Source organism: Temnothorax nylanderi, unplaced genomic scaffold, assembly GCF_030848795.1.
Source record: "Temnothorax nylanderi isolate EJ_2023f unplaced genomic scaffold, tnyl_v1.0 TNYL_tig0059_pilon, whole genome shotgun sequence".
NCBI classification, from domain to species: Eukaryota; Metazoa; Arthropoda; class Insecta; order Hymenoptera; family Formicidae; genus Temnothorax; species Temnothorax nylanderi.
In genome coordinates, this window is record NW_027249121.1 from 787,435 (window position 1) to 811,244 (window position 23,810).

At 41.6% G+C, this 23,810-nt stretch overlaps 1 protein-coding gene across 6 annotated transcripts in view; it reads left to right on the forward strand.

Moving 5' to 3' along the window:
• LOC139773260 (uncharacterized) overlaps positions 1–23,810 on the forward strand; it is a 128,020-nt gene that overhangs the window by 18,746 nt on the left and 85,464 nt on the right. For all 6 annotated transcript variants that reach the window (XM_071707594.1, XM_071707591.1, XM_071707592.1 and 3 more), the window contains one exon: positions 7,118–7,369. In XM_071707594.1, coding sequence (XP_071563695.1) covers positions 7,274–7,369 — 96 coding nt within the window. In that variant the 5' untranslated portion in view covers positions 7,118–7,273. The remainder of the gene's footprint in view (positions 1–7,117; positions 7,370–23,810) is intronic.

Sequence of the window (23,810 nt, forward strand, 5' to 3'; positions counted from 1 at the left end):
CGACGCGTGCTTTTGAAGGGCACGGTATACATGCTCTCGCGCGTTCTTATTTTTCGCGTACCTACAAATCCTTGAAGTATTCAATAAATCTTCCTTTAACTCTCTGAGCGAGAGAACGGAATTAAGAAAAATTTTAATTTATTTGTAACATTCTATAATTTTAATATTTGTAAATATTTAAGCAAACAGATTTCATAATAAATGTTTAATTGAAACAGCAGACAAGGATAACGTAGAAATTGATACAGTTGTTTAAATATATTAAAAAATTGTAGAAAGATACAGCATTCGATGAAATTTTACTGCAGTCGATTTCAAATGAAAGAATCTGTAGATTCCGAAAGGAAGCATAGGGAAGCTTGAGACATCCTGTATACTCGTTTTGACGCATACGAGCGTTATATATCCGTCCGTCCCTGGTAACTTTCAGCGAATCAGCTTTCAGCCGCGCTCATTATAACAGTCTTGATATTAAGAGATACGCGTCTGATAGCTTTATTTCGCTTATTTCTAAACTCCCGATGTCTCTTCTGATGTTTTTTCTCCATTTTTTAAAATTATTATTAAAGAATCGGAAATGCAAGAGTCAATCTCGCTATCGTTAAATGACTTATTTATCATGCAGCGTTTGGTGAATAATTCGGCTTATCGATTGATACAAGAATCAGACGCGTTCAGATAACATATGCATTGACGGGATATATTTGCCGGGTTCAATCGATTTCTGGATATACTAGTATCCTGCATCAGTTGAAGTATATACATATACATATATATATTGCGAATATAACCACGCTCGCTTTTCTATTATAAAATTTTTATCGAAGCATCTCAAAGTGTAATATGCTTTCGCATAATAATACGCAGTTTGCAAACTCGCGAAATTCAATCTAACCGCGGTGTGTGTCGAACTTGAATACAACATAAGTACATCATTTAAATTTCCGCGACGCGCGTACACTCGCGTACGCACTCTCTCGCATAAGCGCACGTTACATTTGTTATTAATATCGTATTACATTGCATTCGCTCCCTCTATCCTCTCTCCCCGCCTCTCTGTGCCTCGCTCGCTCGGAATATCTAATGCGGCGCGTTTTCTTTGCGGAATATCGTTCGGCGGCGCGTAATTGATTCGTAGCACGCACAAGGGATGAGATATGGATCGGTAACGAATACAGATAAGCAAAAATCCGGCGATTTGTTTTTCGCGAAACAAATAAAAAAAAAAAAAAACACCCGATGGAGCTTCTTCGCCGTCGCGATGCGACGCGATGCCCCCGGGCAAACGAATACTCACTCGCCCAAATGAAATCTTTAAATGCCTACGAGCGCTTTGTGTGACGATGTGCGTTGACGAGTCAAGTGTGCCTATCCGTTGATTCACTCGCGTCCGTGTATGTGTGACGTACCTGAGTCAAATTCCACGTATATTGTGCGTGGCCGGGCTGCATGTGTGCGTGCGTGCGTGTGTGCATGCGTATACACACGCACGCGTGTGTCAACGACAGCCACCGACACGCACGCGCGAAGGGGAACACACACGGGACCCTCCGCGTCGACGTGTGTGCACGTGCAGCGCGTCGGGTTAAAGGTTCGCTCACACGATGCACCGCTCCGGCGCAGTTGAAAGTTTTTAATTAAAAGCTGGCGGCGAGATAGCCGCAGATATCCGCTTTCTTCATTTTGAAAAATGTAATGAAAGCGGGATACATCTCGCGCGGGCGCGCGCGTTTCAGTCTCTAAGGTCTTATCTTTCGGCTCGTTACGCTAATTTATGAGACGCTAATTTAATCAGAAGGAACGTAAACGCAAGTGAAATATTATATCCCCCCGACGAGAGAAATATTACTCGTATTAGTACTTATAGCCTCGATATCACAAAAATTAGTCACATATCTAATCGCTGTATAATCAAAAGATGACTGTTTTATTTTTCATTTTTATTTCACCGCAACGTATATTCCTATTTCGTTCTCCGCGACTATTTATCTTTAGCGGAACGTAAAGATAATAAAATGGAATAGCTTTAAAGAAAAATAAAAATTAACTCTCTTGCGCGCGTTATTCGTTTATCCTCCCAGCGTTATCGCATAGGGGATAAACGAATAACGCATTGTCGTCGTAACGTTAGTCCGGGTTACTTTCTGTCCGCTGGATTCTTGAATCTCGGTATTATCGGACGACGTCATCCTGCGTTTCTTAATCTCCTGACCGCGCGGTGATTCATGCGATGTGATGAACGCTTTAGAGCGGTTAGTAAAACTCATTCGCCGCGAATGAAAGAGATGGAGAGGAGGACGAGGCGAAGGAGCGTCGCGCGAGAGCAAAAGAGACGGCGCAACGGGTTCTGGAGGAATATCATCGGAAAGCGAGACAGATGGGCAGAAATATAGACACGGTAACAAGGAGGGGAAACGGGGGAAAGAGAGAAAGAGAGAAAGAGGGCGAAAGAGAGGGACAACGCGGCGCGCGGAGGGCTTACGGGATAGCTTCGTATATATGCGATTACACGCGGCGAGGGTATACAATGACGGGGGGTGAGCGGGGATGGGGAGCATTGCCCTATATCCCGTCCTTTTTTTTTTTTTTTCGATCCCTCGGCCACGTTTTTCCGCGCGCTGACCGTACGCGCGCGTGCGAGTATCTCTTTCCGGTACTCTCGGGATGAGAGTACATTATTCGATTCGCGCGCGTCGCGCGATGAGAAAGGTTAATTACATAATACGAGCGCCGCTTCGCGCAATCGCGAAACCGTCTCAAATGTCAGTCGACGTGGGATATTAAATATTTTACGTTCAGCAACTTTTTTTTTCCATCGTGACGGTAAACGAAGCTTCTCGAGATAGTAGGGGGAGTCTCGTGTACGAATTGCTCCGATTGCAATTTACAGCTGCTTGTCGTGCGATTCTATTTTTCTGTTTCTTTATTTTTTTTTCTTTTTTTTTTCCTGCACGCTCCTCGTTCGGTCGCGTCTGCCGCCGATCGTTTTTCCGCCAATCGTTTTTCCGCCGATGAAAATATTTTGACGGCCGACGTTTACATCCGTGCGTAACGCGACGATTGCGATATGCATCCATCGTACGTTACGTTGCCGACAGTACGCGTTACATAAGAGCCATTAACGATCCCGGTGTGATTTATTCACATTATTCTGATCGTGTGGACTTATTAATTTCGCGCCGCACGATCTCACTCATCACCTTTTCATTCTCCGCGCTCCGTTCCCTCTGTTTTCTTGCACGTTATAAACGAATGCAATATGTGTCGCGAGTTCTTGTGATACAGCGAGAAGTGCTCAACGTTTTTGTATCTTTTGGTCGGCGAGCGCGTAGGCATAGTAATGAACGGATCCGTTGAATATTTATAATATTCGATGTTGTTCTCAATCGTACGTCCGATTAACCGGATTTGATTAGCGTCGTGTTGTTTTTGATTCTCCTTCCGCACACATTTATATTTATTTACTCAGTTCGGGCAAACGCAAACAAAGATATAGGTATACAAGATATAAATTCTTTACGAGAAAAAACAGAATAAGCATGAATTGTACACGTTATATTTTACTGAACGATTTTAAAATATTACGTGGCATTTTTTACTTTCCATGAATTCAGTTTATTCGGATTCGATCAATATCGTCAATATCATTTTTATTTTTATTCCATATTTATTCATATTCTATTAGTATCATTTTTATTCTCATTCCATATGCCCCTTTATACTCAATGGACTTAAAATATTACGTGACGTGTTCTCCTCGTTTTCTTTCTCTCCTTCTCTCTCCTTGAGATTCTCGCCTCCTTTTCTCTCATTCTTCTCTCTCTCTCTCTCTCTCCTAAAGTCATTCTTGGTTCTGAGCGTTTCTATTGCAAAAGGAAAACAGACAACGATCATTATATAAAGCTGCAGAAGTTTCAAGCGTAATGTTATAGCATCCCCGACGGGGAAACGGATAATGCATTAAGAAAGATAACAATTATCTCTCTTCGCGTCACGTACGTAGCGGCGGGAAAGAATTTCTCGAAACACTTTTGGATTTTACAGGAGGGGGGGGGGAAGGATTCGCGAATGTATTCTCCGCTCGCTTTGTTTTACTCGCGCGATTAGCGTCGTCCCCGCTCCCAAGGGCAAGCACCTCGAACGGCAATCGCAGAAACGAGAGAGGATGTTCCATTTGTTGTTAACGCGGCGTGATGTAAACGTCCGGTGTTCCGCTGGGGTATGCCGTTTCTCTTATTTTTAAACAATTCGCGTCGACGTGTGGCGGCATTTTACATATCGCGCGCACGCACGACGACAACGCGCGCGCTCCGCTCCTCCAGCATCGAGAAATAATTAATGAGTGAATTGGCGGAGCGTCACGACGCCGCGACCGTCGCGACAGATATTTATTTACTATGGAGCGTGTTTTTTTATGGAAGGAAAGAGCGCAACGTACGTCGCCCGATGAATAATGCATGGCGCGCCATTGTGCATCCGTGCGCGGAGAAAAATATTTGACGACTCTCGATAGGTCATGTAATTGGCGCATTCCGATAAATAATAACGGTAACGGCGAGATTGAAAAATTTCGGCGCCCACGTGGGCGTCGCGTGCGCACGCGCGCGCGCGAGTGTGTCGTGTGTGAGCGCGTACGCTCTGTTTGTGTAGGTGCGCGGGTCTCGCGCCCGCCGGTGCACTTGTCCGTGTCAGATAAAAGAGCGTCGTAGATGCAATCGCGATATCAATGGCGGTAAGTTTCGCGCGCGGTGCAGCGCGCGCGGAGAGAAACGAGATTAACTGCTATAAATACCATTCGTCGGCTGATCTCGGCACCTCGCGGGCCGCCCACCGGCGGAAACTCTTGGCCGCGACTGTACTCTTAAAACATTGGAAATAGTTATGGCAGTGGTGCTCACACTCCGTTCGGTATGATCGCCTAAGTGCCGTTTATTGATTCAATTATGTAACGCGAGCGCGATTGATAGCGCGAGCACGACACGCTCGTCGATTTGCGCAGTAATGAGCGACTTAGCTACGGTTTTGCATATATCGAGGCGCGTATACCCGGGATTCGCTCGTTTTCAAGAGTCTCGATTAGCCGGTGCGCGACTAACGTGACCCAATATCGGATTCACTTAGTCGGCAATTAAAGGACTTTGTTATTCGAGACGTGCCTTTCGGAATCATCTTTCTATACGCGAAATCGATACATCGCCGGAACCGCCGCTCTCGCGTTACGTCACAATATAAAGCGACAAATCGCCGGAAGCGGGGTGGGGGGGGGGGCAGGGGGATTCCTATTGACTCCGGCCAAAAAATTGGGCATTTTTGCGTGAATATTCTAGCATCGATCTTTGCGCGCGGCCTGTCTCTTTTACGTCCAAATCCGATCCATTTGAAATTTTGCCCGGATAAATAAAGCAAAGGGAGTAATGGACAAGTCTCCGCTGCAAAGCAGCAGACGCCCGTACAGTCCGCGCTGCAAGCGCGAGTGGATCTCTCTCGTCCCGTGTTTTTCCCTCCCTTCGATCCCTCGTTCGAGTATCGTATCGAGTGTTTTACGACGGGCCGATTCTCTTGCAATTCTCGCAGCCGCGAAAACTCGCGCCGACACCGTTACGTCGATACGCCGCGACATCCGACATCCGTAACCGTCTCGTGCCGGACGCGAAGGAAAAAAAAAGAAATGGGAGAAACGTCGTTCGTCATTTCGCTCGACGCCTCGACGCGCGATCGACGATGAGAGACCGATCGATTCCGCTATTAAAACGGCAGACTTCCGCGACTTTCGGGCATCGGGACGAGTTGGCTCGCGTCGACAATCGCGGAGTGATTTCCGGCGTGATTGATATGTATCGCGTCGGTTGAATCCTTAACGAAAAGAAAAGGCGCGCAACACGAAGGACTTGGATCGCGAAGGAGAGGGCTTAACATCAGGAATTATGCGACGGACTGTACGCGCCGCGTGCACGGTTTGTTTGCTCTTTCGTTTGCGGAATTTTTTTCAGCCGGATAATAAACATTTTTCTCATTGAATAATAAATAGTTTTTCTAGGGCAACGGGGAGAGAAAACAGCGACGTGAAATCAACGTACCCCGTTCGAATCTTCGTTCATGCTTTTATCATTTATACGCTTCTTTCTTGCCCTCCTCCCCCCTCTCCCTCCCTTCCAGCGAAATGCGAATTAATCGTCGCGTTCCTCCGCCGAGTGAGACGTCGTCGCGCGTCGTTCTTGTCGGATGACTCCGAACGGGCGGTTAATTAATTTTTCACACGCGCGCGCGTTTGCCATTTATTATTTATCGCGCATCGGTTCCGCTCTCTATCGATTCTAATCACGCGAATCCCAACAGAATCGTGGAAACCTGTGTCACTTTTAGCGCGAAGATTTCCTCCCGTTCGACGAACGCGTCCGAGTTTATCTCACGTCACGTACGTGCGTACGTGCACGTGTGTGTATACGTGCGTGCGTGTGTGCGTGCGAATGTCGCGCGAGTGTGCACGTACGTCTCGTGCTCCGCGGTACGCTGCAAATACCCTCCGGGGAGCCGTACCCTCGCCTTTCCGCGGTCTCAACCCCCGCCCCGCCGCGAATCTCTATCGCGACGGTCGCGCGTATTCGGGGGGATGGCATTTTAAAAGCCGACGTGCTCTCACCGGCTTGGGAGAGGGAGGGGGAAAGAAAAGAATGAAAGAGAATGTCTTTTAATCGAATATTCCTCGAAATTGATCCGCAACCGAATTTTCGATGCTCTTTGTCGCTCTGATTCGTCGCGTTTTAATGCATATATATATATATATATATATATATATATATATATATATCCTGCCTGTTTATCATCCGATTAATATTGCACCATAATACATTCTAATATTCAAACGCATTTCTCATTAAATATTAATATATGTTAATTATAATATTAATAACGGTACGGGAATAATTATTAAATGGCATGTGTACCGCGAGCGTGCTATTAGAAGCGACGTTGCGGGAAATTATATATGGGAGAGAATGTATTTTCTTTTGTGTACGAAAATTTTCATTTTTTTTTTCGCCGGGCATCCATAACGCTCGCAGCGGGAGGATAATGACTTAAACATGAATATTGACGAATTTCTCTTTATTCTTTTCAGTTACTGGGCGGTGCTTGCTTCAGCCACGGCCCTTACACATTTTATAAGGCGGTAAGGATAAGTAACGGTCGTGTCCTACGTCTCGGCAGTTTCTTCCTGACCAAATTGTGGAGCGATGCCGATCTCGTTAGCATCGGCGAGCTTCAGCTACTGTGGATGGACAGTCGTGGACCGAATCAGCCTCTGGCGTCCTTGCGGCTCTACTTCTTACCTGAAAACACGCCGGACGGAAGGAGGGACACGCACGGCGAGGTATGTTCCCTAAAAGATATCTATAACGAGCGAGGATTAGATTTGTGACGAATTTCGTGACAAAAACTTTCGACCAAATGAAATGCGGACGCACGTAAAGCTCGTTTCAACGAGACGTTTCTTTAATCCCTTAGTTCTCATTTGAAGAGCTTTCCTCTGAAAGTTGTGTCTCATCCCTTTAACAAATGTCACAAGCTGCTTTCTTAAGCTTTCTATAGCTCTGTCGTGTATAATCATTTTCGTTCTCTGAAAAAATACGTTTTGAAACGGTTTGGAAACAAGTTCTTCGTTTGAATAGAGCTCGTCAACATCGCTTCGTCAGCACTTTACCGCTGTTAACATGCGTGTGAGCGATAATTTCTGCTTTACCGGCCATCGTCGATAACGGACCTGGCGCGTGTTGCTTCGGCCTTATCATTTTTTCACATCTCGTATTATTTCGTCATAGTGCCATTTCGATGCATATGACTCTATGGAAATTTCATAGAACGCCGCTCACTATTTCGGTATATAGACGAATATATCGACTTCTTTCCCGTTGAGAATACACGCGCGCGTACACCCAAGTTATTTATTTTGCTCTAATATAAATTCAAATATTCCTGTATATTCGCCCGTATATGTATATATACATTGTCGTTATATCGCTACACGTATCATTAGTTCAGCCGGCTGCGTCATAATATGCGGTCGAAAATAATCACGTAATCGCGGACATCGCGCATCAATGTAACTATTTCCGTGCGCGCGAGATCAAATCGCGCACGATTACGCGAATCACGAAAGAGGCATTATTCAAATATGCGGAAACACGTTGAGCGCCCTCGGGGCGAATAAGCGAGCGGAAAGGCCAGGCAAACGAAACTTGTGAAATATTGGCATGGTCTTAAAGCCACTCCGAAGGCTTGAAAGGATACGAGCCGTTTCGGCCGACCCCTCGCCTGACGTTAGGGTGGCTTTTGGGGTCGTCACGCTCTACGCCCTGTTGTTCCATTGAGACATCGTCAATTAAGCGCACCCCTTCGCTCGTCATTTTCACTGTTTGCAGGGCCGATTATTTCGGAAGGGACAGCTCTTCGACTGTAATCAGTATCCGCCCCTCGGAAATGCTGTCTTTGATCCTTTTCTACTTTTGTATATTAACTATAAACGCGCGGGATACATAATGTCTCCGCCGACGCGCTGTTTATCGAATTTAACATTTTCGTATTTTCCTCCTTGTTTGAAAACCGCGAATCGAAGTCTTTTGCCGCTCCCTCGAGATGATCGATATCGCGTTTAGCGCGCGACGAGGGGATAGGTCGATTTACAGCGAAGAGAAATGTTGTTTCTCTCATTCGTAGCGTATGGGAGGAAAAAATGCTGACGGGAGGGTGCGCGGGGTTCTTTGATGGGAATAATATTATGGACGCCGCCGGTAGCCTTATTGTATCTCCCTTCGTCGCGTCGTCGTTCGCTTCGAGTTCGCGTGCGAGTTCAGAAATTGTTCGTAATGGCCACTTTCTTAAAAAACAACAGGGTAGAATATAATCTACAATTAGAGTAGAAAGAGAGAGAGAGAGAGAAAGAGAGTGGGAGAGGCGACTAGAGATAGAAACCTGTAATTGTGGCTGCTACTTTTGACCCCTTTGTTCCTCGTAATTGCTCCAGAAAGGAACTGAACATTTTCTCGCCGATAATTATGTCGAACAACGCGATAGAAAGCATTATCTCAAGTCGGCGCCATTGTGGCGCTTCCCTAGTCTCATCCCCGAAGTGATATCGCTAATTATTTTACTTTTTTAAAAATCTAGTACGCGCTTTATATCTGTATAAAGAGATATGCATTGTCTGTCTATCTTGCCCTTTCATTCTCTCTCGTGCAAGCGCGCGCGCGTGTTATCGCGAATCGACCATGTCGTATGTAATTGACGTGATTGATGAGCACGACTGGGATGGGAACTTTGCTTCATCTTGACTATCGAGGCAAAATATTGGTCCAACAGTTGCTGGCTCGGTTTTCGGTTACTTCATAACGAGAAACAAATTTTCATGAATTTAGAACGGAACAATTGAGGACTGTTTTCACAAAATTGTCAAACTGTAATGAGATATTCAAAATTGGAATATACAGTAATATGAATTATTATATTTTAAACGAGATAAATCAATTGTGCTAATTGAATATTCTGTGTGCATGTGTAATAATAATAATTTATATATTAATACGCTATTTTAAATATAATAATATATCATTTCCTTCTCTTGCAACACATTAATGTACATTTTCAGAACTAAAATTTTCCGAAAGCTTTTATTTCCATTGCCGCGTTATACAAACGTTATAAAAACAAAAAGTATTCTAATCATTTCTGAGAAATATTTTAATGACTTTATTTAACGATTTCGTAATAATATTTCCTTTATTATTTAGTTCGTAATGCCGAGATGGCTCGAATAAGTTTTGTAACTAATAAATTTATATACTAATCTCGAACGGAGAGGAATGTTAGTGCAGGTGCAATATTCGCACGATACAGTTGATTATTGGAACGGAACCTATGCGGTTGCATTAGCCAATAATTATACCTACGTATTATCGCAATCGACATTCACGTTGCAATAATACTTTTATATTATTCCATTGGTTCGGTTCTAATTAAAATTTTATCGAGATTGTTTACTCCGCAATTCAAAGTTGATTACATTGAATTCTCTATTTTTACTCCACGATGCTGCCAATCGAAAGTTGGCGCAAACTCAACGAGAATCCGTTTCGCGAAACTTGCTATTCGAGTAACCACTACTAGTTTGCGTGAAGTCATGAGAAATTCCAACTACGGTTAACATTTATTTTATAACATTATTATTACTAATTCGCGAATATATATACAATATATATATATATATATATATATATATATATATAAATCTGAGAATATTGAAAAGATTAAATCAATTCTCTTCCAATACAATGCTGCAATGGAAGTATTTTTCTCGTTAATCCAATCTATTAACAATAAATTTGATGAAAAGTGACTTTACGTTAATTATTTTATTATATCGTATTATCGAGCTATCTCGGGATATTATAACAAATTACATCTCTAAATTGTTCCCATTACGTAGCTGTCGGAAGTACAGTTAATCGACTTTAAAGAATCCAGAATACTGCGCGATAAGACGATTTTATTAAATTCTACGTGAAAGAATATTTAATTAAATTGCTCGAAATGAAAATAAAACCTTATTATCTCGCCGAATTGCCGCCGTGTTTGTTTTACAAACATTTCGTTATACGATGAAAAATTTCTTCTCTACCAGTTTAGCCAGTTTAGAGACGGGCGAGACGTTTTTAACTCTGTCTAAGTAATACAGAATAAGCTAATTAATTATTCGAGCGTGATTACGTGCAGCAGGTACACCCGGTCCGCGTGGAATGCGACGGACTTGTTTACGTGTGTACGACACACCGACACGCTCGCGCATATACAATATATACGTTCCCGCGCGCGCGTGCGCGCGCCCGCGCCTGGCCTTTATCAGATGCAGCAACGATTTTACTTTCCTACCAACGAAAAAAAGATAGCGCGCGCGCGCGCGCGTCCCGCCTCGTTACTTTGTAATAGTTCAAAGAACACCGCGCGTCCGCCCCTCCCCCCGTAAGTAATTTTCGTAATTTTAATTCGCCTGCTCGCAGCACAGGCGAAAGTATGCATTTTTATCCGGCGCGTGCAAAATTTTAATTAAAATTCTCGTTCTTTCCTCCGCCCGATTCGTTCGATAAAGCAATTACGCGTGTCATTATCTTCGCCGTACATATAATAGGCACGCGCAGACGAGGTAAGTTCAATCCCCGAAGTAGATCCGGAGGAGATAAGATAATTCTTCGCGGCCCGAATCTCGAGTTCGCGGCGCGAAAGAAGCAAAACGCGCTATTTTGTTTTCGGAGTTTTCCTCTTCCTGCCCCTCACCGTCGACACGCGAGTTTGCCATGCGGTGTGTCTACACTGTCTACATACGTCGCGCTACGAGCGACGTATGTGTTCATCGCTCCATTCTTCTTTTTTTTTTCCTCTTGCCCGCACGGAGTACGTGAGCGCGAACTCGTCACGTTAGAATAATTCGATGTTCTAAATAAAACTCGTGGAATTCGCGTGCACGCGGTTGTTGTTCGGCCGCTGGAGGACGGAGGAGAATCTACGACGGGTGAATGTACCCTTAAGCCCGTCACACAACGAGAGATCGCACACGATTAAGATTCACCGCTCGGGCGGCGGGTCCGCCTTGACGAATGTCGAAAATTTTATGCCGGTTTTTTTCTTCCTTCTCTTTTGCAACTCGCAAAATCCACGATATTGAATTTCGCGGCTTAAGCTACTCAAATTGGAGCTTTGCACGCGAAAAACGTATTAAATTTCTTCGTAAAATACATATTTATCGGAATATAATTATTCTATGCACCCCCGTGCATTAAATCCACTCAAATGGAATAGCTAGAATTAATAGAATCATCGAATATTTAATGGCGATTCAATTAAATGGCAAAATGTACTTTATATATGTACGCTATATGCATTAAATTGCAATCCATGAAATTACATTACATTTATACACATTGCCCGCTCCTATGATTTCAATCTCGTAAAAATTTCATTTTTAGAGATTTCATTTCACGCGCGCAAAAACAAGTTTTCACGAGATATATGTTGCGTTACTCGCATTACAAATAGAAAAGTAATTACATTAAGGACAAGGCAGTCTGAAAATCTACGTTAATTGAACCTAAAATTAAACTGCGAGGGACATACTTACGGTGATTATTATTTTTTTTCCCCATTATCTCTGTCAATTAATAATCAGATATTCTCATATGTATCGCGCTCGCGTTTCTCGCAGTATAAACAATGGAAATAGAATCCGATATCTAATTTCATATTCCATTGAGATAATTTAGTTTCCTGAATGCAAAGCGGAAAACGCAGGTACGGAGGTATTAAATACGATAGGTATACGGGAATAAGTCAACATTATATAACGCTCCTCCTTGCGACATTATCATTAGCCAAGCTCTTCTCATTAACGACAACAATGTCGACGTAGTTACCAGTATTATCATTATTATTGTCACAACTTTCCTCATTAACGAGAAAATTGAAATACTTTGCTTATGTATAGCGACGTAATATTATAGAGAAAAAAAAACGGACCTCTCAAAGAACGATTTAATAATACGAACGATTACTCATTTTTAGAGAAAAAGCTTAACGCAAGGAAAATTAACTATTTCAACTATCGACACTTTGATGCGAATCGATATCGGTGAATTAAGCGAAGTAAAGAGTTTAATACATATAATAATAATAATATACATATATATATATATATATATATTTGTGTGTGTGCAGAGATAATTTTTGTCAGAGGACAAACGATTTGTTTCGATTTGGATTTTTCAGTTGAATAACTAGAAAATAATGTCAAAAATTGATTCGGAGCTCTTAATCGTACGCATCCTATTGAACGATGTGTCTAGTAAATTTAATTAATCGATCAATTCAAGAACCATGTTGTGTTTGCATCGGGAAAGCACAATAGAGTAGCGCACGTCGATAGAAGGTCAATGAACGTGTAATTTCATCAGCCAAGCCACCGTTGTGTTACAACAAGGCAATTAATATATTCATCGAGTCGATTTGATGAATTAGCAAAGCAACGAGTGGTCGATCGTTGCGAAGTTTCGGATTTGGACGACACGCCGGACATGTCGGTCATCGATTTTCGGCCGCGTCGCACGGCAATATCCTTCCCATTCTAATCATTTGTGTCTCGGTATACGGCCCTCGACCCACATAGTTTCGATTATTACGTAAACCTATTTTCGCGATTTTGAAGTACATTATTTTTCGTACGTGCTTTCTTAAGATTTAAAATGATTTTTTCATTGTTATTCAAAATGTTAATTTCGATTCGATACCTTCTTACGATTCTCGTCCCATCATCGTCCGTCGATGACGAGGATAAAATCCCTCAAGATAATAAAATAAAGCATAGATTGCCGCTTTTCTCCGGCGATACCGGTATTTGGCGGGTATTAGGCATTCGAGTGGATTTATGCGAATGCAGTTCGGCGTGTGCGCTTTGCTATGATACAGTACAGTGGGCGCGCGGGGTGGTATTGGTGCGCGTTGCCGTTACAACGTGGTTGGCATGGTTGGCAGAGTGGGCGACCGTGGGCATGGAAACTTGGGGGAAGGGAAACGAGGACAGGGGGATAGGCCACGGGGGTGTCGAAGAGAACCTATAGAACCGGGGGAGGAGAGGTAGTCCGAGCCACTGTACCGGGTAACCGGGAGCGAAGGGAGAACGAAGGAGAGGTAGTGTTATTGGTTTTTGTTGCGCATGCCTACTGCCGGCGCCAATCTGGCGAATTATTAGCCAAGTTTAACCGGCCGGAGGTGAGATAGATTATGACAGGAGCTGGCAATTTAATACCTCCCTCCCGCTGCGCAAACCTCGAATCTGGAATCGGGAAAGAATCATTCGATAAGTTTCCCGATGCGATGGGGAATGGGCGAAAATTCCACTTGTCCTTCCACTCTTTCCGGGATATTTCCTCTCTCCCTGCACAAGTTGCGGAACTTTTATAGAGTCTTAACAGATTTCGAAATAATTTCACAAACTTTGCGATACATTAATAATTTTTAATAAAACATTTTAATAAAACACTTAAATAAAAAGTAACTGCTTTTATAATATATATAATATTAAAACATAAAATGTGTATACTGCATGTATAATGTATATAACGTATATTCTATTTAATTTTTGAACACCACAATTATTTACGTTTTATTAGTATTCCCGGTAAACTCACTAAGCTTAATTTACACATCATTACGAGCGCTAATGTAGAGTCGCGAAAGTTTATCTCGAATTCGGTATTTTCTGTAATTAGATTTATGAGAGACGACTGTGGAATAATAATTATTATTATAATAGACACACGTAATACGCGAAAGAAGCAATAAAATGAGATTTTAATTTAAAAAAATCTCGGAGTCTTTCAATATTGAAGATTCACCCGAACCATCTCGAGATACAGCGGCGATATCAATGACGATGATGATACGGAGGATAGCGTCGGCCCTTCCAGCGACGTTAACCTTTAAATTGCTGCAGGTAGCATCCGAACGACCCAGACGAGAAACGTCTTGACGATACGCGCGTGTATGCGCATACATGTGTGTCTGTACGTGCGTACACGAGCCAGTGTCTACACGTGGGTGTATACGCGTGTACGTATACGCGTCTTAGCCACTTTCACGGTGTGCATTTGATACCTGCAGCGGTTCTTTAAGGCGCATTCACAAGCATCTCAAGCACATTTTGCTTGCTTACGATCAACGGGATGAGATCCTCGTGGAATTGTCGGGAGTTGCTCTACTAATAGTATATCCGCTCACGCGTTTAATACACAATATGTTTCCCACGAACACCGAAAATGCGGACGGAGTAAAAAGAGCATTGGATACTATAGTAATCTTTTCGTATTTTACACTACGTTGTACTTTTTTTTATTCTTTTCTATTCGTAGAAATAAGGATCGGAGGACAGATTAATTTAGAAATTAATTTGCACGATTTTGTGTTGTCTCTTTGTATTAGCGATGATAAATCGTCTACGCGATTTCAAGTTTCTCACAACTCGTTGGTAAACATCGTTCTTAATCATTAGCAACATGCTAATGATTAATTTAAGAAATAATCTACATAATTTTACGTTGCCTTTTTGTATAATGACGACGATGACTCCTTCCCACGCGCTTTCAAGTTTCTCGTTGATAAACATAGTTCTTAATCATTAGCAACATGCGAGTTTGATTCATAGGTACGATTAAATGCAGGAAGACATGTATTTTGATGCCAGCGATCAGTAATTTTCGCAAGATGGACTAAAGTTTATGCCGTGTACATTCTCCCGAGGCGGGTAGGGTCGAAGGACGTGGCGTTTCCTCGAAACGTAACGTAACTCCATCGAAGTTTGCGCGTAACATTACGCTAATAGCTTTATTACGTTGCCGCACCGCGAGCGACTTGCTCGCCCAAACTGTTTCCATCATTTTCAAGATTGTCCGATCGGCTAATTCCAACGAGACGCCCCGATAACCGTGAGAGATACGTCGGCATATTCATGTCATAAGCATGGTTTAGGTATATTGTATTGCCAATTATGATTCTTCGATCGGTCGGCGGGGATTTTGCGAACTCGTACGTTGCGTAATGCTGTCTCTGCTTGTGACATCTCATTAAAATTCACAGCTATAACAATTAGAAATCGCATTTATATAACTAGATTATTTATATAATGATGTTTTACGTTTACGATTTTTTTTTTTTAATGGAGATTATTCGCAGTTCCGCTTTATGCGTTTTCTCGTTTTTACCTAGGAATTGGAAATTGCAATTCTTTGTTTGCCATTTCTCGACTATAATAAAATTGAGATTTATCGATAAATTGATTTATACATCTATTGACATTTTGCATGTAGCGAGTTTATTCTTTTACATTTTAACTTTTAAATTTATTATTGTTTTGATTATTTTGCCTGACGCCGGCATAAAAATAACGTTTAACGTCGCGAGATAAGATGCGTGCGAAGATGCGTCGAATCTGATAAATGAAAATAATATTTGTGCCACGAAATGTGTGCCATTCTCGCAGACGCAGCACTCGCAGCTCAATGCGTATCGCACGGGCGTGGTAATAATTATTATACTAATATCATTAGCGCGGTGTGCTTGTTTAAAATTCGAATTTACGGCTCCCCGTGCGGCCCCGGCGATCGATGCAGCATTAAATTACCCCGGAGTCGGGGGCTAAAATTCCACGCCGAACGAGTCTCGCGCGGAGTGCTTGGCTCCGTAATAAAGTCCGGCGTTGTTACAAAACATTAAGCTCGCCGTTGCTCGGCCAAATTGTTGCGCCCCCGCCTTTTCTCTCTCGTAATTTCGCATCAAGTCGGACTTGACAAACGCGGAAGAGAACGCGCCCCCCGTTCTTCGCGCCGTTACGCCTGTTATCCAAATCGAGTTGACTACCCTTATGGCTTATCGATCATAGCATAATCGAAGCATGATTCGATATTAGGACCGGGGGAGGATATAGGGGCGTAGGGAGAGCACGAAAGAGAGGCAATGTAATTTTACACGCTGCTGTACATTCCGTGTGTACAGCTCGCGCAGTCCTTTGACGAGATTGGATAATTCTAATACATAGTCGCGCGCACGCTTGCTTGTATATGTAGTATGCTTTTGACCAACTCCAACAACTGTACGGATTCTCCCTACAGGAATGTGGTAGGGATTTCTCCTTGCTGCCCTCCTCGTGCACTTCTCTCTCCATCATTCCCTCTCTCTCTCTCTCTCTCTCTCTCTCGCGCGCGCGCGCGCGCTCTTTCTACCAACTTTCTCATCTTTCTTAGCTTCTTCTATTTATCCTAAATAAATTTAAAAGAAAAACTGAAGAATTTAAAAGAAAAACTTTCCAGTTTTCTTTTCTATATTTTATAGTTAAATATGGGATATATTGTATATATACATGTATATATATACATATACATTTGCAAAGAATAATAGAAATTCACTGAATGGAAAATTCTCGAATTAAATCTCTTCAAGTTTCATAAAAGTCGTGACTTTACTTTAACGAGAGCTCAGGATAAAGATAAAGTTACCGCCCATCGAAAAGATTTCATGACGTTTTCATCATCAAAGAGAGTGCAGTTACATTTTTCAAACATTTTTAATATAATAGGATTTGAAACGTTATGTTGCACACTTTGTATCTTTTTTTAAATATAAAGTTAATTAACTATGAATATTTAAAATATGAACAACTTTTAAATCTCTAATAAAGTTATGAGTATTTTTTATGGGGAATATTATTCAATATACCAAATAAAACATATCGTGTATAAAATAAAATGCACTTTTTATACCTTTTATGTCTCAAATCGTTTGAAGAATATTATTAAATGATGTAATATTGCAATCGTATACCCTTTTGCGTATACGTTTACACGCGGTAAATTAATTTCGTTATTTATCGCTCGCGCAGATTACATACAATCCGTACTCTAATTGTGACAAACGCATATAAATGCTCGAAATAGCACTTTTTTAACCGCGCCGCAAAATATATTCGCCGATTCTCGTAATCCTCGACTGGCGGATCGACCGGCCGCAACATTTTCGCGGTTGCAATTTTTCTCGCGCGGAGATTTTATTTAAAGCCCCGGGTCGCAAGAGTACCGGTTATTTTCGTTCTCCCGGTATTTTTAAAGCCGATGCTCTCTCCTTCACGGCGAAATGATTACTTGTAGCGGCGGTATGGGCGGAGTGATAACAAATTCCGAAAGTCTATACCAACATCGGTGTCGCCAGTTTACTCTGCGTATTATCGGCCCGGAGAGTTACACGCTCACTATTACATTTTAACGTATATATACGGCTATACACACACGTACACACACGTACACACACGTATACCAACAATACTCGTTTGTGAGGATCGTTACCTTGTGCTCGCCGAAGAAACGGCTTTCTTCCGTCTTTATTTTTTCCCTTAAAGGTATAACGCTAAAGGCCGTTACACCTATTATTCCGAAATAACGTCTAATCGACTGAGAGAACCGTTGCGCTAAAATCGCTACAGTTTCTCGACGTTTCTTATGAATACACATTTCGCTAAACATTTCATTTTTATACGCGTACTTGGCGCGGATCCGGTCACTTTTTTCCTTCTTTGAAGTTGATTGCAATCTCGCGATAAATGGTGTTTTTTTTTTAAGCTCATTGCTTTTAGCGTTTGAAGCGTATGCATGATGGAATGTTCAGTCATCGGATACTATCCGGCGAAATGGAGCAATTGGATCTGTATTATTTTATATCGCAGAGTGTCCCGCCCGGGTGTGGCCTCATTTTCGTATTGAACCATTTGAACGAGCTCGAACACGCAAACGTGTTTCGAGCTTTGCTTTCGATAATCATCTACCGAATGAAAAGCACGTACACGCTCTATTGCGTATCAGCTTACTGTCCATTTATTTCATATCGATCTTTAGTGAAAAACGTTAACAAACGTCGAGAAATTACAAATATAAACCGATTATTTAACGGACAGAGAGAACAATGAAAATTTTGGACGGTAATTGATTTTACTGCGCCGATTTTATAACATGTGTTTTTCCGTAGATCGGAATTTTTGCGCAGCATCAGTTTCGAAATAAAGATCTGCTATAAATAAATATATATATGTAACCTTTAGCAAAATGCATTAACATTTTTATAATACACGTTTTTATAATAAGATAAATATATTAAATTTAAAATTATACTCGAATATACGTTGCACACATATTATTAATATTCATTTTAATATTTTTAATTAAGATTTTTAAAATAGCATATACAAGTTAAATCAGAGAGGAGAAACTTTTATAAATTCATATTTATAATAACGCGAAAATCGTTATTTCTATGGCACTTTTATTCGTTCAAGAATAGACATTTCCATTTCAGTTTTGTTGTTGAGACTGAATCGCTGCGCCCTAGAAAGTCTCATTCAATTTTCCATTCGTGATATATCTATATATCTATATGTATGTGTGCGTATATATATGTAATATACAACTTTTATATCCTTTCCTTTGAATTTCACTTTATTGAAAGATTGCATTTATTTCTCTAGCACAACCTATCATTGAGCAGAACGATAAACTCAATGTCGACGTACATATATGTCTAAATCCGAAATAGAAACGTACGCCGTTTATAAAATAAATCTTTTATAATCATACACATGTAAATAAAATTGAGATAAATTGCAGGACAAAAAATAGAAAGAATTCTTTCCATGAAATCTATTTTAATGACTCTAGACATTATTACTATATCGCAGTTAACAATACGAGACACGCTGTGACTACCTACAAAGGTCTTATATCTCTGTCATTCTACAAGTAAAGATAAAATCACGGTTTACGCCTATGCGGCTTGCCCTGTCGTCCATTAAAAGTCGTCGGCCCTTGTCTCCCTCTGTGAGGAGCACAAAAACCAGAAAACGTAAAAGGCATGGCACTCGTTCGAAACCAGTTCACGCTCCGGGGGAAGCTGCACACAGCGCAGAGCAAAATAGATTGTTAACGAATAAGGCGCGGGGGGGGGACTTGACAATAAGATTAACACGTGAGGAAATAATCACGTCCCTCATTAATGATGCGCGCATGAGGACGCCGATAGTAAATTATCAAGCGTCCCGAAACGCGATATTTGTCTTTTAATCTCTTAAAAAGATGAAAAACCTCGCTAGGTATACTGTATGTCAAAACTAATAATAATTCATGTAATAATAAAAATAAGGCAAAAATTTTTTAATAATAATAAAAGCTCTTGTGCCGGTAGAGAACATATATTACATTAAAAGAACAAAAATGTGAGAGAACATATATTACACTAAAAAACAAAAATGTGGAGAATTTGCAATTATGAAAAATAAATTTGTAAAATACCGAAAGTTGAAATGGACGAATGAATAATAAAGAAATAATGAAATATCTTTATAATCTGGAAATGTTTAATTTTTTATAATTTTTTTTTATCGCAATTTATTTCACAATTACTTGAAACTTTCATGCATTTGTGGTTCAGAAATTTGATATTCTGTTACACTTCTTGAAGTTAAGCCGCGATCCAGCCCTCATCCGACGAGTTTTCAATAGAGTATTCTTCGGTTATACCGCTTGTTTTCTTCGCCTTCGACCTGGGAGATCGATATACATATATGTACATACGTACATATATACGCCGGGTATTCAACGAATTGGAGTATTATGGCAAGCTTTTCTGCATGCTTCACATCGTACATTTGCGAGTATTTTCAAGATGAAAATATTCATAAATATTTATAAGTTAAAATTTAAGTAATTTAACATACGTTGATGAGATAAATTATTATTTAACGTTGCACGACTACCTCGATGTTTTTCAAATTCCTCACATTCTTCGAGTGTGACAAATTAAAATAATTTTGCAATAATATTGTTTGCAATAATACTGTTAAATTCGCAATGTCAAATTATACTCAATTTTAGTCATTTTTAACCATTTCTATAAATCGTCATTGCTCCTACTCAACATGTCGTTAATTTAACTAAACCAAGTATAGTTAAAATAATATTGTTTTGTGTTAAAATAATAAATTTCGACACACATGAAAGTTAAAAACAACAAAATGTTATTTAACTCCAAGTATTGATTTAAATTTCGTCCTTTATAATATTTAACAGTGCAGATTCCTCGCTCGCGTAGCAAACTTTTTACACCTTTCTATTCTAACTTCACGGTAAATTTGCAAACAAGCTACAGGCCAATCTGAGTTCTATAATACAAGAGATCACAAAAGATATATCCGTGCGAAAAGTCGTGATTTACGTCGAGTGACATTCGTGTCTGTTCTCTTCGTCCGTATTGAGCAGGCAATTCACGTCGGCGTGTGTCACATAATCGCTTTTAAATTTATTGAATTTCTATTTCCGTCGACGTCGGTCTACGCCAATGCGCTCTCCCGGAGTCCGGCGTTCGCGCGCGCGCGGCCGGAAGACACGAGAGAACGCGGTATTCCTCCTCGAGAGTATCCCTAAGGCCCCATTGACCTACGAATCGTTCATCTTTACACGCGACGCCTCTGATTTCCACCTTTGACAGGTAAATGAGGGGCTGATGAGATTCGTCTTGAAAATTCTCGCGGGCAAACCGAATTATCTGACGGCACTCGCGCAATTAACGCGATATAATTCCATCGTCGGCACGGAACGATCGAAGGGCTATACCTTACTTTCCGTTTCGACCAGCGCGTTGACGATCTTAATGACGATTTTAATCCGCGAGATTATTCGCGATCGGAATAATAATTGCTCTCGAAAATCGTAACTTTTGTAACTTTTATTGCCGAACAAACGTCGCTTCTCTGTGTCGTTTTCATTATTTCACTTTTCTCTTTTTTTCTTGCGACCTACCTAAGTTTTTAGTATACGGTTAATTACAATGGAGTGGTAATTTCGATTTTGCCACGGCTCAAGAGCATTATGAAAATGAGGAAAGTTAATTTAATATAAATGCTAAGTAGTACCCGTGCGCACGCTCCACTGTGTTGAACGCGTCGCAATCTGCTACACGTTTGCTCAAAGCGAATGAGTCGAAGCTCACAAGGCGGATAGGAGAAATCTCAGGAGTTCGATCATTTCTTTCAACTGTCAATTCATTCGCAATAGATTTTCCTTACGCGGTCACACTCTGAACGAACGAATTCAAAACGTACGTCCGGTCGTGATTGATAATTCCCCTTTTCTCTCTCTCTGTCCCCCGAAAAAGAAAAAAATGCAAATTAAATCCCGCAACACGTTGTAACGCAATCCCGAACGAGAAATCGCCTTATAAAATATGACCTCCCGTACGAGTGCCACGGTACTTACACCATATTACGGCCCGACGTGTGTATATAATGCAAGCGTGTGTAAACATGTATACCTATATATCCTTATTCGAGTCTGGATGGGAGAGAACGACGCGTTTCCATGGTAACTCACCCCACCTATCAAATTTCTCTCTTTCTCTCTCCGTCTTTCGCTCTCCCGTTTCTATCTTTTCCCTCTCCCTCCTCCCTCTCTGTTGCTCTCTCCGTTTATCCTCGTCTACCAGTCTCATCTCCTACTACTACTCCTCACATCGCTAGCTCCAAGCTGCACTCCTCCCCCTCTCTCTCTCCCTCTCTCTCTCTCTCTCGTTCTTTCTCCCTTTCTCTCTCTTTCTCGTGCTCGCCCTCTCCAGCTTTCCGCTGCGGAAGAAAACTATTCATTGTCAATACTCGAGGCCCGACATTCTCCGACCGTGAAACCAACTTTCTCTTTTTCTGTTTCTTTCTTTTCACGGCGACGAATTCCCTGACTGAAGGCATCCTTCCTCGCACCTTCTTCTTTCGACCACTGTTCTTGCCTTTTTCTAACGACCCTACCCTAAGGTCGATGATCTTTTATCATACTTTGGAGAGAATTATTTGGGGGGAGGGAGAGCCTGGGGAGTGGGCGAGAGGGACCGAATACGATATCTCGTCGTGATTACGCGCTACAAGCATCGAGCGAGATAAACTCGCTCTCCTGGATTGATTTACCTCCAAGTAATTACGAGAACGCGATTACGGCTACGTAATTGTAAGCGATCTGGCGCGTTGCACGCGCGCATTATCCCATCGTGATTTTCCGCCGTGCCGATCATTCATAAATTGACATCAAGACATTCGATCGATCGATCGAATACTCCAAGCGGAAGCGAGCAGGACAAAAGGGCGAATTTAAGAAAGGTACTGCAAGACACGAGAGAGAAAGAGAGAGAATATGACAGTTATGGTTTCGAATTTCATTCGTACCCACGTAATTCATGTTAATTGATATTCAGAAGGATCAGCCATTGTACGGTGTATCTTTCGAAAACAGCCCGGATCTCTGTCCGCCCGTCGGCAGCCTCTAAACCTGACCCTCGACATCCCTCTCGGGAGTTAGTACAATCAGCGGCTTCCCCCTTCTGCTTCAACAAGCCAATGCGGAAATCTTTCTCGCTTCGCGACTGACTTGACGATGGCTGGACTCGAAGGCCGACTCGCGTTGCGAATCGCGCGCCGAGAAAGCGGAGTAATAATTGTACGCATCCGCTTGGACCGTGTCCATGAGATGCATATTTCGAGAGTCGCCTTTATTAAAACCGCAGATGGAGGGAGACGAGGAGATCGAAATCTTCCCGTGCGCTATGAGGGCTGGCGTCCTATCTTCGGCTTGATACTCAGCGGCGATAGAATTGCGAGTCGTTCCGCTTTTGGAGCTGTAAATATGTAAATAATTGTATTATTCGAACTTGTCGAATAAATTTGAATATACGAGATTCCTCATGCGGCTGTATTCGATATTCGTATCTTCAAGAGGAATACTAAAATATTTCATTATATGGTTTGTTGAATGTGTGTGTTTATTTTATTTTTCGTCGATGCAAATATTTAAATATTGAAATCAAATTGTGATATTTAAATATGTTAATCGACGAATAATAAAGTAAAATATTCGATAACCCGGTACTTTGAAATATTTTCTACGTCTGGATATTATTTCAATTTGATTTTGAAATGATTCCCTCCGATGTTCCGAGGCTATTTGCAAAATTAAACGAAGGCTGCGTTAGGATTGGCGCTACACACAATATTTACCAAACACATACGTCCAAACTTCGTAACGTTACGGGTCTGTTTAAGCTCCCGCGAGCGGAATCGACCGCGCGGGGATGAATTCGCGTGTCATGGTTATGATCTCACGCGTTTAACGCGGATAAACGGCAGAGTCATTCAATCTCGAGATTAA